At 34.0% G+C, this 12,045-nt stretch overlaps 1 protein-coding gene across 2 annotated transcripts in view; it reads left to right on the top strand.

The window, feature by feature from the left end:
* Positions 1–12,045, top strand: part of COL1A2 (collagen type I alpha 2 chain) — a 38,825-nt gene that overhangs the window by 3,347 nt on the left and 23,433 nt on the right. The window contains exons 3-17 of one of the 2 annotated variants that reach the window (XM_007522499.2): positions 53–67; positions 670–705; positions 1,796–1,897; positions 3,139–3,192; positions 6,486–6,530; positions 6,617–6,670; positions 6,762–6,815; positions 7,116–7,169; positions 7,810–7,863; positions 8,360–8,413; positions 9,998–10,042; positions 10,327–10,380; positions 10,499–10,543; positions 11,313–11,366; positions 11,890–11,988. In XM_007522499.2, coding sequence (XP_007522561.1) covers positions 53–67; positions 670–705; positions 1,796–1,897; positions 3,139–3,192; positions 6,486–6,530; positions 6,617–6,670; positions 6,762–6,815; positions 7,116–7,169; positions 7,810–7,863; positions 8,360–8,413; positions 9,998–10,042; positions 10,327–10,380; positions 10,499–10,543; positions 11,313–11,366; positions 11,890–11,988 — 819 coding nt within the window. The remainder of the gene's footprint in view (positions 1–52; positions 68–669; positions 706–1,795; positions 1,898–3,138; positions 3,193–6,485; positions 6,531–6,616; positions 6,671–6,761; positions 6,816–7,115; positions 7,170–7,809; positions 7,864–8,359; positions 8,414–9,997; positions 10,043–10,326; positions 10,381–10,498; positions 10,544–11,312; positions 11,367–11,889; positions 11,989–12,045) is intronic. The other variant, XM_060196219.1, reaches the window with a different exon arrangement.

The raw sequence follows: 12,045 nt of genomic DNA, 5'->3' as shown, positions 1-12,045 counted from the left end.
AAAATGTATTCATATATTTTTTTCTTATAACTATCTTATTATTTTTTTCTAGGCAACTGCAAGAAAGGTGAGAGTCCAGTACTCTATAAATATCTGAAATTATGAAAGATGATTTATACTATGACTGAATATATAGTAGACTAAGGAAGGAAATGATTTGTCAAGATTTTGTGTACATAACTCTGCATTGGTTTAACCATAAAATAACACAACTTTAATGGTTAATACAACAAGACTTCATTATCTTTCAGAAATATCTCTAATTACATTTATAATATTCAAATGGTGATTTCCACACCAAAGAAAAAGTATATGTTTATTCTAGAGTTGGAATGACTGTATTACTTATAGATAGTAAATGAATGTCTTTTAAATATGTTGTTGGGTATATACAAAATGAAGTTCTTTTCCTGCAGAAATCATATTACTGAAAAATAGTATTTGTAATACTGATTTAAAGATTGAGTATGTAGATTCCAATGAAAAAAATACATATATAATTATAATAAAACAGTATACACCTATCATACTGAATCGTTTTTATAACTACTATCTAATAACATTGTGGTTAAGTCAGTCTTAACAACTAATTATTATCAAGAATGTCTTGTTCATTCACTGGAGATTACTGAGACATTTATTATTGTGCCATTTGTATCTTCCTTGTAGGGCCCTACTGGAGATAGAGGACCACGTGGAGAAAGGGTGTGTAAATTTTGAACTATTAAAGGACTCTGGCCCATGTTTGAATAGCTACGTATTAGAAACTACAGGATATTGACAGTCCTTAAGAGTATTATGTATCCAGATAATTGCACCATCTTTTAAGCAGATAATGCCCTCCAGAAGAGGCGAATGAACATTATTATATATAATCAATATTCTTTTTAGGTCAGGATTATCCTTTTAAGAAAGCAAACTATTATAGACAGCCATATTCTTTTTATGGCCTATCTTTCTTTGTTTTCAGTTGACCTGCCCAACACATACATAATGGAACTGTATCTACCTAACAGCATAAAGTCCTTTTCTTTTTATCATGTTTTGTTTGCTTTTCAAGTAAGATCTCTTATGTATCCTAGGAATAATAGTGAAGAAGCGGACAACAGCATGTTTCTATCTAAAGTAATAAATGTGCAAATTAGGCTTTCATTTTATCCGTGGCATTCATAGTTCTCCGTGCTATTCTTATTTGGCATTTATAACTACCTGGTTTTGCATTATGTGAAATATAGAAATGAGCAATATAGTGTATCTATGAGTAGGTGTAGATTTCACTACAAGTCACTTAGTCTGTCCATTAGAAGTAGCACTATGGGAAAAAAATCATTTTAACAACATAAAGTTAGGAAATTAAACCTTGTGATTAAATGATTTTATTAATTACTATATCAATTAGTTTTTTTTCACATATAACATATCAAAACAACTGAACACACTCATCAGCAGAAACTGACAATCAACATGCATAGTACATCACTGTGCACAGCTAACCATATGAAGTTTACAGAATAAAAAAAAAAGAGCCATAATTCTGATACTCGAATTAATAATCAGTAATGGAGATCATCTTCTAACGAAAGCACCTTGGTCTATGTCTTCTTCATGTGCCATGCTTGACCTCCTTCTAAAATGTCATAAAATGTATTTCAATGAGGAATATTGCATATTGAATTTCCACACCACTTACATATCTGGAAGTCTGAACAACTAGTTGATCTTACTATGTGTCTTCCTATGTAAATTTTTCCATATGTAAGTTTTGCTAGCATCTAATTCATTTTTTTCATAACAGGGTCCACCAGGTCCACCAGGCAGAGATGGTGATGATGGTATCCCAGGCCCTGCTGGCCCTCCTGGTCCTCCTGGTCCTCCTGGCCCCCCTGGTCTCGGCGGGGTAAGGTGTCTTAAATATTGCAACATGTAGAAACTTTACTTTTGTACACCTCTGTTGGTAGATATTTTATTGTGGGATTCATTTTAAACAGCTAAGAGAGTTTACTATTTGGAAATTAGTATTTTTAATTAATTTCTTTACTTTTTTTTTCCATTAAAGATTCTGCTTTGCCTCTTTGTTTGCCAGATACTGGCCTTTGTGTTCAGTGAAGGTAGCAACAGCCCTCACCAATATTATTTAACTTGGGGATTTAATACCTTTTATCAGTGGGGCATAAATAAGAGGTGTTGCATTATTAAAGAGCTTGATTAGATTGAATGATAAGTGAAATCTCTGATCGTAAGTAACTTTGCAAACATACTCCTTTGATTCCTCTTGGCTTGATATCTGCTGAACCAACATACAAAGCTGTTTTAAGTTTAATTTGCTTCAAACTAATTTGAAAAAAGTACATTTCCCTTTTTCATTAATATCTTCTTTTAGCTTTATGTCTTTAACAATGGTGTGAGTGCCAAATGGCCTCACTGCAGGAAGGAAAACATACTTGCTTAACTGGCTAGCACTATGAATCAGAAGCCTGCTTCTAAAACCCACCTGTATGTCAGTAAAATAAGACCTTTCTCCCCAAAGATCTTATTATAATTGCTTATCTACTCAACACATTAAAAAGCACCTTTTTAATAAGTCTACCTCTATAAGAAAGAACTTCAACAGTAAAGTTAATACTGCGAACTATCTTTTTTAAGTTTAATCTTCCAAGGGGAATTTTTGTTCAGTTTTTCTCTTTATATTCTTCTTGAAGCTCCGCAAGAATACAGTCTCTTAGTCATTTTTGTATAGTTCCTCAGCAAAGAAGCAACAGGTGGTAGTGGAAAATTCTCCTCTTGAACTCTACTTAATTTATCAGGGGTCCTTAGTGACTAAAAACTTTCACACACTGCCTTCCTCAGTATAAAGGTAAGGCATGGGGAAATGCAGAGATTGTGTTAATGGTGCAGGAAAGAATTCAAAAATAAACTAAGAAAATTCCCCAACTTCAAAACAGGTGTGTTCTAGATTTTAAATTTGCATTTCTAACATTTTAAGAATTCAGTTCAACATAGATTTCTAAATAATAAGCATTAAAAACATTGTTCTCTTGTAAATAAAAACAAAATATTTACACATAAAATGAGAAAATTAATAAACTTCATGGCCAGTAATTATTATGCAATTACATAAAATATATATTTTCCCTCTAGAACTTTGCTGCTCAGTATGATGGAAAAGGAGTTGGACTTGGCCCTGGACCAATGGTATGTTTATCTCAATCAGAAATATGCTATTTAATAAAATTAAATAGAAAATCTCTTCAAATTTCACATCACAATTTATTTTACTACCTTGATTAACAGTGTCTATATCAGATAAAAGCAGCATCTCTTTATTAAAAATTGTTCAAAGCAATTTTATGATTAAAGGTTAAGTCTAATCAACCTTGGGATTAGATTCAAGGGATTTCATTTTCTGTAGAAATGTGCTTCCTCAAGACATATCAGAAATTTACATCCAAGAAATAATCTCTGGACACGTAACCATATGCAGAAAAATTAATGTTAAAATTTACCACTATTTTTGTTTGTAATATAATTTAAAATTAGTTAGAATGTTTAACATCTCTTAGAGACAATGAATTACTAACCCTGATGAACTTGTTGTTAAGAATCAACAAGCTTTAGTAAGTACAATCTATTCATTTCATAACTAAAGAGTTGAAGTTCTTTTGCAAAGCCAAGAGATGGTTAACAGAATTAGAACTAATCGCCAGGCAAAATGCCTGATATTTGGCATCATGGCTTATGCATCTAGTCCCTCAATAAAATATCAATTTATTCAACAAATATCTACTAGGCGGCGCCTTCAGTGAGTCCCGAACCATATTAAGCACTAGAAATACAGTAGTGAATATAACAGATACTAACCTCCCTCAAAGAGTTTATCAGTTTTGGAAATGTTTCTAGTTATGCATTTTAATGAAAATTCCTTTTCAAAGTCAATTAACTGTAAACCAATACAGAAGTACAATTTAGCATTAATAGTACTCAATCCAAATACTCAGCAGCAGCATAGTGCATCATTTGACTAATATTTAAGCAACCTCCGTGTATTAATAATGATGACAGCCTACTTTTAGTAAGTCAATCTTCGAACAAGCATTGGTGAGATGTGTTAGGAGAAAAATAATTCAATAAGAGTCTGAAAAATGTATACACGTATGTATGAAATCGAGGGGGAAAGTTTTGGAAATAAAAACACTTAGTTGGTTAATTTGTTTTATTTGTTCATAAGCAAAGGAATTTACCTGAAGTTAGCACCGTCTTTAAAATAGATAGTATACTTGGACAATGCACTTAGTGTCTTATCTTTAAAAAAAGATGTTCTGCTATAGCTAATGGACCATAATAAATTAGTACACTGTAAAAGTGAGATAATACTTTCTGTAAATTAAAAGTCTCACTTGAGAGTAATGTTTCTTTAATGAATGATTTCCAATTTCTTGTTTTTTTTCGGATAATTTAAAACATTCGTGTGCAAAGTAAAGAAGTGAATATTTCTTTTGACTTTGTTTATATTGATATTTGAAATTAGATGGTTTTGTTAATGATAGAATTAGTTTTAAAACAGTGTCTCTCTAAAAAAGAAACTCAGGAAAAACAGTGAAATATAAAACATAAATAAATAAAAATCTTACCTAATCCTAGGAAATTGATTTCAGATTTCCCCAACAATGGAACATTTCTCAAGGGGAGCAGGGGGCAGGAAGAATGTTTTACTTTTAAATATTAGTGAAATATAATTTAAGCTTCCATATCCACAGACCTTCATCAGACATATGTAATCAACAGATATGTATTTCACAAATAGGAAAGATGGGCACTAATGAAGTATTAGATTTTTCATGTTTGAAAATCAATAACTATAAAACCCCATAGGGTTTTTCTTTGAATTAATGAGTAGTCATCAGCAGTTTCCCAGTCTCCACAAAATAAACTACCCCTTATGTAAATGAAACTGCTGCAACTGCATGGAAAATGAATAAATGTAATTAAGAATCCATGGTGTCAGAGAAATTTATTTTAATGTGTACCTAAAAAATTATTTTGACAGAAAGATGATCTTTTTTTTTCATATTGAAGTAATTTCCAAAATGAAAGAAATAATTCTTATAATTAAGATGATATGCCTTTTAATAAAATCCCTATTATTTCACTCTAGGCATTAATATACTGATACAGACCTAACTGCAGAGATAATGTAGTTGATGTGCAATGAAGATATTAGCCAAAATTTGTCTATGCAATGTTCGCACAAGGAAGCCTAACAGAAAAGTTTCCATAAGCATTGATTACTGTTAAGAATTGTCAACAATCATATGTATCTCACAAACGCAATACTTTGCTGTACTTACATACTACAAAGTGAAGAACAATGGGAGAACAACTTTCTGTCATTTTGGCCACATTTTCAATAATAATATGTGTTAAGGGACTCTTCCAGCAAGCAGGCTGTTTCAGTAATTGATTATTTTCTTTCACCCCTTATTACAGTCACCTTTTGTTAATTAATTGATTTATTATTGGGTAGAGACGGAGATAAATTTATAAGGGAGAGGGAGGTAAAGAGAGAAAGAAACAGAGAGACATCTTCAGTCCTACTTCACCACTTATGAAGCTTTCCCTATGTAGGTGGGGACCAGGGGCTTGAACCTGGGTCCTTGCACACTGTAATGTATCCGCTTAACTAGGTGCACTACTGCCTGGCCCTACATTCACTCGTTTGATATTTTCATCAGTCACCAACAGACTTTAAAGGAAATAAAAAATTATGACAAACTTCTCCCCAGTCATTAAAAAAGAGTTTTTATTCTTTCAATTTATGCCTCGTAAGCAATCAAAATACCGATTTTTAAGCTGTTTAACATAGGAGGTTGACATATGGCCGAGGAAATCCAGATGGGAATGCTTCTTCAGCTGCATGGAATACAGTTATAAATTCTGTATGGTGTACAGACTGATTCACTGCATTTCATCAAGAAAGCAACCTCAATATGTATAACTGTGGACAACTTTAAGGAAACTATGACCATTCTATTTATTTCTCATTTGATTTCTGTTGATTTGGGTTAGGAGTAATGGTGAGAGACAGAGAAATAGTATGAAAAGCTTGAATCTTTAAATGCTTCCTTGGAAGGCTGGGCTGAGGCACCCCTGGTTAAGTGCACATCTTACCATGCACAAGAACCTGGGTTTAAGCCTCCAGTTCTCACCCTCATTGGGAAAAGTTCATAAGCTTTGAAGCAGTGCTTCAGGTGTCTCTCCTTTTTCTTCCTTTCTATCTCCTGTCCTCCTTAGTTTCTCTCAGTTCTATCAAATAAAATAGTTTTTAAAAAATAAATGCTTCCTTGGTAGGACCATGAACTATGAAATAAAATCAAGCCAGTTCTCTTAGTCTTTCAAAAAATATCTATAGCACTCTCATGTTATCCTATCTAACATAAAGCAATGTCAGGACAATTTATCAGTCCTAACTACACCTGTCTTCTTTACAGGGTTTGATGGGACCCAGAGGTCCTCCTGGTGCATCTGGAGCCCCTGTAAGTACTGAAAGTTTGTTTTCTCCCATATGTAAAAAGACAGAATTAAATAAAGGCTTGAAGTATGATATATTGTTTTTTCTCAGGGTCCTCCAGGTTTCCAAGGACCTGCTGGTGAGCCTGGCGAACCTGGCCAAACTGTGAGTATATTTTTCACCTTTGTACATACATTTTTCCCAAGACATTTATAAGTACAGTCTTACCGAAATGATGGGTATTCCATTTTCTTAGGGTCCTGCTGGTGCTCGTGGTCCAACTGGCCCTCCTGGCAAGGCTGGTGAAGATGTAAGTATTTACCCTTAATTATTTTCCAATGTCCCTTAAGTGTTACTGTGACATCCAGGATTTCTAGATTTACATTAAATATTTTGCCAAGAACTGGATATGCCTACCATAAATCATCTAATCTGGAACATAATATTTTAATGAAATACTAACAACTTATTATACTTTAAGAAGTACATTTGTTAGTTAGATATATACTTGGATACTTTCTTCCTGTTGCAAAAAACAAGATGTCCCACTATCACATGAAAGTTTATTAAGAAGGAGTTACCTTTCTTTTTCTATTCTTTCATGTTTTAGGGTCACCCTGGAAAACCTGGCCGACCTGGTGAGAGAGGAGTTGTTGGACCACAGGTGAGACATTTTTTATAGTAGTACATGGTTCAAATGTCAGAGATCTTCCATATATAATATAGTTGCTAAAATGAGAATCGATCTAAATGACAAATGGATATCTTCATTTTTTAGCATGAACTGATAAGTACAGATGCCCAATTAGAATGTAGAATGTATAGTTTTTATAAATGTGAATAATGTAGTATTAATGGTCACAAGCACACTATAAACAGCTAACAGTAGATCTTATTTCTACCAACACCACTACATTTTTACTTAAATTAAAGCAAGTTACACTGATGATATGTGTTTAAAAATATCCTAGTTGGGCCAATAAGTTAGTTCATTTAGGAAAGCATATAGTTTACCCAGGTTCAAGCTCCACCCCATCTCACTGAGAGAAGCCTCGGTGCTATGGTGTTTTTCCTTTTCTCCCTCTGTGTCTCTGTTGGTCTCTTTTTAACTGAAAAGGTCCAAGGTGGTGAAGTCCCAGTGATAACTAAAATAAATAAGGAAGGAAATAACAGAATAAAATATATTAGTCTTTAAATCTAAGCCTGAACTTTGATGAGAAGAAATATATTGATGGAAAGAAATCTTTGTCCCCCCTTTTTTTAGAGTAAAACTATAATTTACCCTTTTCAATATTTCTTTTAAGGGTGCTCGTGGTTTCCCTGGAACTCCTGGACTTCCTGGCTTCAAGGGCATCAGGGTAAGCACATTGTTTATCCAGATAAGAGAAAATATTGATCATCTTCTACAAAATACCTCAGCTATATTTATATTTCTGGGTGTACACACTTGCTTCCAAACTCCTGAAGTTAGCTGGAGTAGAGAGTAAAAGAATAAGTAAAGCTTGAAGTAATATTTTTTTTCCTGCCCATAACTTCCAAGAAACAAGGGAAAAATCTATAGTGAAAACCATATAAAATACATAGGACCTAACAGGTATCTGCAATCATCTAGAATTTATAAAATTATTAAAGACAGTAAGGAGGTGAGAATTGAGTCCTGTATTCTTTCTCAAGTGCAGGAAGCTTTGATGACTCACCTAAAGTGATGAGGTTAATTTGCCTGGAACAAGTGCATTAAAACTCCAGAAGTAGACAAAGAATCATTGAGAGATATTAGCTCCAAAGATATAAGAAACATTTGACCAAGCATTACAACAGTACAAAATTTTGATCTAATAAGAATTTGCCTTTCAGGGACACAATGGTCTGGATGGATTAAAGGGACAGCCTGGTGCTCCAGGTGTGAAGGTAAATACCAATTCAGAATTATTATTTTAAAAAATATAAACACAAGTCCCCATCACTATTAAAATGTATATTTTATTGATAAGTACCAACATTATAAAAAATATTTTTCTCTACTTTTCAATAGTGAAGGCTCTGTAAAGAAAGGCCAGTTATAAAGTGCTGACCTAGTGTCGTGACTCTGCACACTGGCGTTCAAGCCTGAGGCAGCTGAGCTTCAGACTCAATCCCCAGTCTCACCAAAAACCAGAGAGGTTTACCCCAATTACTAATATATTTATTTAATTAAATATTTTTAAACAAGAGAAAACACAGTGTTAATATTTAGCATATCTTTTCCTTCTATAATTTGCTTAATTTCTGCAGCCAAAATAAACATAAACCAATAATCAGATATTAGAACACTATATGTTATTTTAAACTGTAAATTCTCCCTTGCCATGCACTAATTAGATAGGTATATTCATGTCACAATACACTTTTCCACCTCTTTCCTGTGATTTATCTGTGCACACTCAAAAAAATTTTAATTAGGTAATTAAAGTCTCAGAAGTGTGTTATCTCTTGGCTGGGCTCTTCTCTGACAGTGTTTTCAACTATAAAATGTTCTCTCTCCTATTAAGGAGATAATGTGATATTAAAGTGAATACCAATGTAATTACAAATTAATGAGTATTGAATACTAGCGGGACCAGAAATGAACATGAATATGGAGAGACTGTTCTAACTTTCCAGCTGCCACACAAATGGATAAGGTCAAACTCATTCTCCCAAGAGTCTAATATAATAACTGAGACTACTGATCACAGCATCATAAAATGTAAATGCTTGCAGGGAATTTCAGTGATGTCCTCATTTTGCAGAGTAGGGTAACTGAGCCTTAAAAAAATACTAGTGACTTGCCCAAAGTCACACATCTGAGTTCCAACTTCTGTGCTTATCCACATGTACCTCAAGAAGGAATACACTTCACATGAAACCCTAGAAATGACAAATCCTTAAATAGGCTCTCAGACCTTGCTTCTTTTACATCTGCATTAGATTATCTGAGAGGAATGTTCTTTTTCACATTTGCCACTGTTTTAAATTATATAGCCATGGATTCTAGTAGGCAAGGATATAGATTTTAAATAAATAAAACAACTCTCTAAAATACTATGAATCTTCATATTTTCATGGTTTTTTCTTTACTAGGCAGAAATATGAAGTCTTCAAAATTACTTAGAAGTGGGTAACTGTGGCAATATTGAATGCAAATGTACCCTCTGTAATCTCTTTTCATGTTCTTTCTAATATATAAGCCTAGTCTAAATGATATACAAAATCAAAGGGGAAGTTGGTAAAGGGTAAATAATATTTGAGTAGCTATAGCTCCAACATACTGTGATAAATTTGTATCGCCCAAGAAAAATCTGTACATTAGAAATTACTTAAATGTAATGTTTGACATACTTGAAAACTTCTCTGCATGTGTCTTGTATGTAACAAAATATATAAGTGATTAACTTGGAAATAGAATAAAAATTACCCAACCAGAAAATAAAAATGTATGTAATGAAAAAAAAATTTGCTCTTTTTTCTGTGTAGGGTGAACCTGGTGCCCCTGGTGAAAATGGAACTCCAGGTCAAACAGTAAGTATTTACTACTCTGTTGTAAATCTAAATATGTGCATTCTCTGTAAGCTGAAGCCTCTTTCTTTTTGCTAATTACCATTTCCTGTGGCATTGTATCATTTGATATTTTTCTGATAGCCTTCTATGTACCTAATTAAAATCCATTTACCTTTTAGTTGAAATTTGACCAAGATTTATTTCTAGAGAATTCTTGCACATATTGGAAATTGAACCAAACAAATTAAACTTGTAACTTTTTAAACTAGCACTCTGGGTTTCACTGAAAATATTTCTGCTTCTAGGGAGCACGTGGACTTCCTGGTGAGAGAGGACGTGTTGGTGCCCCTGGCCCAGCTGTGAGTGTTTCCATTTTTGTTCATTTTCAGCATGCTTAAAAGTTTTACATTAACTTTTAACTTTCACTCGACTCATTTAACTTCCTAACTTGACTTTTTCTCTTTATTTTCTTTATAGGGTGCCCGTGGAAGTGATGGCAGCGTGGGTCCCGTGGGTCCTGCTGTAAGTTTAACACTGAAAAAATTGGAAATGGTTTATAGTGTAGGATAAGAGTTATCTTCTGGGCTGAGGAGACAGTTTAATAATTATACAAAAGACATTCATGCCTGAGGCTCTGAGGTTTTAGGTTCAATCCCCAGCATCACTGTAAACTAGAGTTGAGTGAGTAGGCATTGGCCTCAATCTTTTTCTCTCCCTCTCCCTTTCCTGTATTTCATAAATAAATAAATAAATAAACAAACCATGCAGGTATCATAGGTCACCCATTAAAAAAATATCTTTGGGAGTCGGGCGGTGGCGTAAGGGTCCTGGTTTAAGTGCCCAGCTCCCCACCTACAGGGGAATTACTTCACAGATGGTGAAGCAGGTCTGTAGGTGTCTATCTTTCTCCCTCTCTGTCTTCCCCTCCTCTCTCCATTTCTCTCTGTCCTATCCAAAAACAATGATAACAACAACAGCAGTAATAACTGCAACAGTAAAAAACAACAAGGGCAACAAAAGGGAAAATAAATACAAAAAAAATATCAACAAAATGACACCATTTTAGGAACCTTCCAAATATTCACTGAGGTTTTTAAAGATTCCATTTATAAGTACCACTTTCCGGGCAGTAGGGTGTGTAATCCCACCTTGGATAACTTGAATGTCTTTCCTTTCTTAAGATACTAATTAAATAAGATCAAGCTATGCTAAGTCACTTTAGTTTTCTGTCCTTAGTATGTTCTTCATTTCCTGAGATAAAATTGCTTACTACCTTCTGCTTTGATTTCAGGGTCCCATTGGGTCTGCAGGCCCTCCGGGTTTCCCAGGTGCTCCTGGCCCCAAGGTAAAAATAAATTATATATATTATCATTAGACATTTGTGTTGTGGTGTTAAAGGGTATATAATTTCAGATAGAGAGACAATAAAGGAGATAACTTCATTAGTCCCACCCTCAAAATAAATATGAAATGCCCAATTTTTGCACTTCAGGTTTGAAATAGAACATCTCTCCACACTTGAGCATGCTATGCTGAATGATAAGATAGAATTTTAGATCAGAATGATAAGATGGAAATTTATTCTTCGAGGTCACTCTGGACTACCCTTCCAAATTAGTCCAGACTGACTAGCAAATAAAAATATTCAATATACTAGAGTTAGAAGTAGGACAAGGTAGCACTGGCAGCCAAGATAGAAAAAACAATCCAGGAAAATAGGAAGTCAAATTCAAAACATGTGCTTCCAAAGGAGGTAAGAGAACTTACTGCAGTTCCGAAATAATTTCATAAAACTTGGTGTTCTAAAAACAGAGATAAACTGTTTCATTATTGTCTGGCTAATACCTGGGTGTCATTCCTTCTTTTAGGGTGAACTTGGACCTGTTGGTAACCCTGGTCCTTCTGGTCCCGCTGGTGCTCGTGGTGAAGTGGGTCTTCCAGGTGTTTCTGGCCCTGTTGGACCACCCGTAAGTAACTTCTACCATGCCTCGAAGACAAGAAGGAAAGGGAAAAAAGTGTTCATT

This window comes from Erinaceus europaeus, chromosome 8 (assembly GCF_950295315.1).
Source record: "Erinaceus europaeus chromosome 8, mEriEur2.1, whole genome shotgun sequence".
NCBI lineage: Eukaryota > Metazoa > Chordata > Mammalia > Eulipotyphla > Erinaceidae > Erinaceus > Erinaceus europaeus.
The sequence above is the reverse complement of the archived record's forward strand: the minus strand, read 5'-3'. Positions and strand labels throughout refer to the sequence as shown.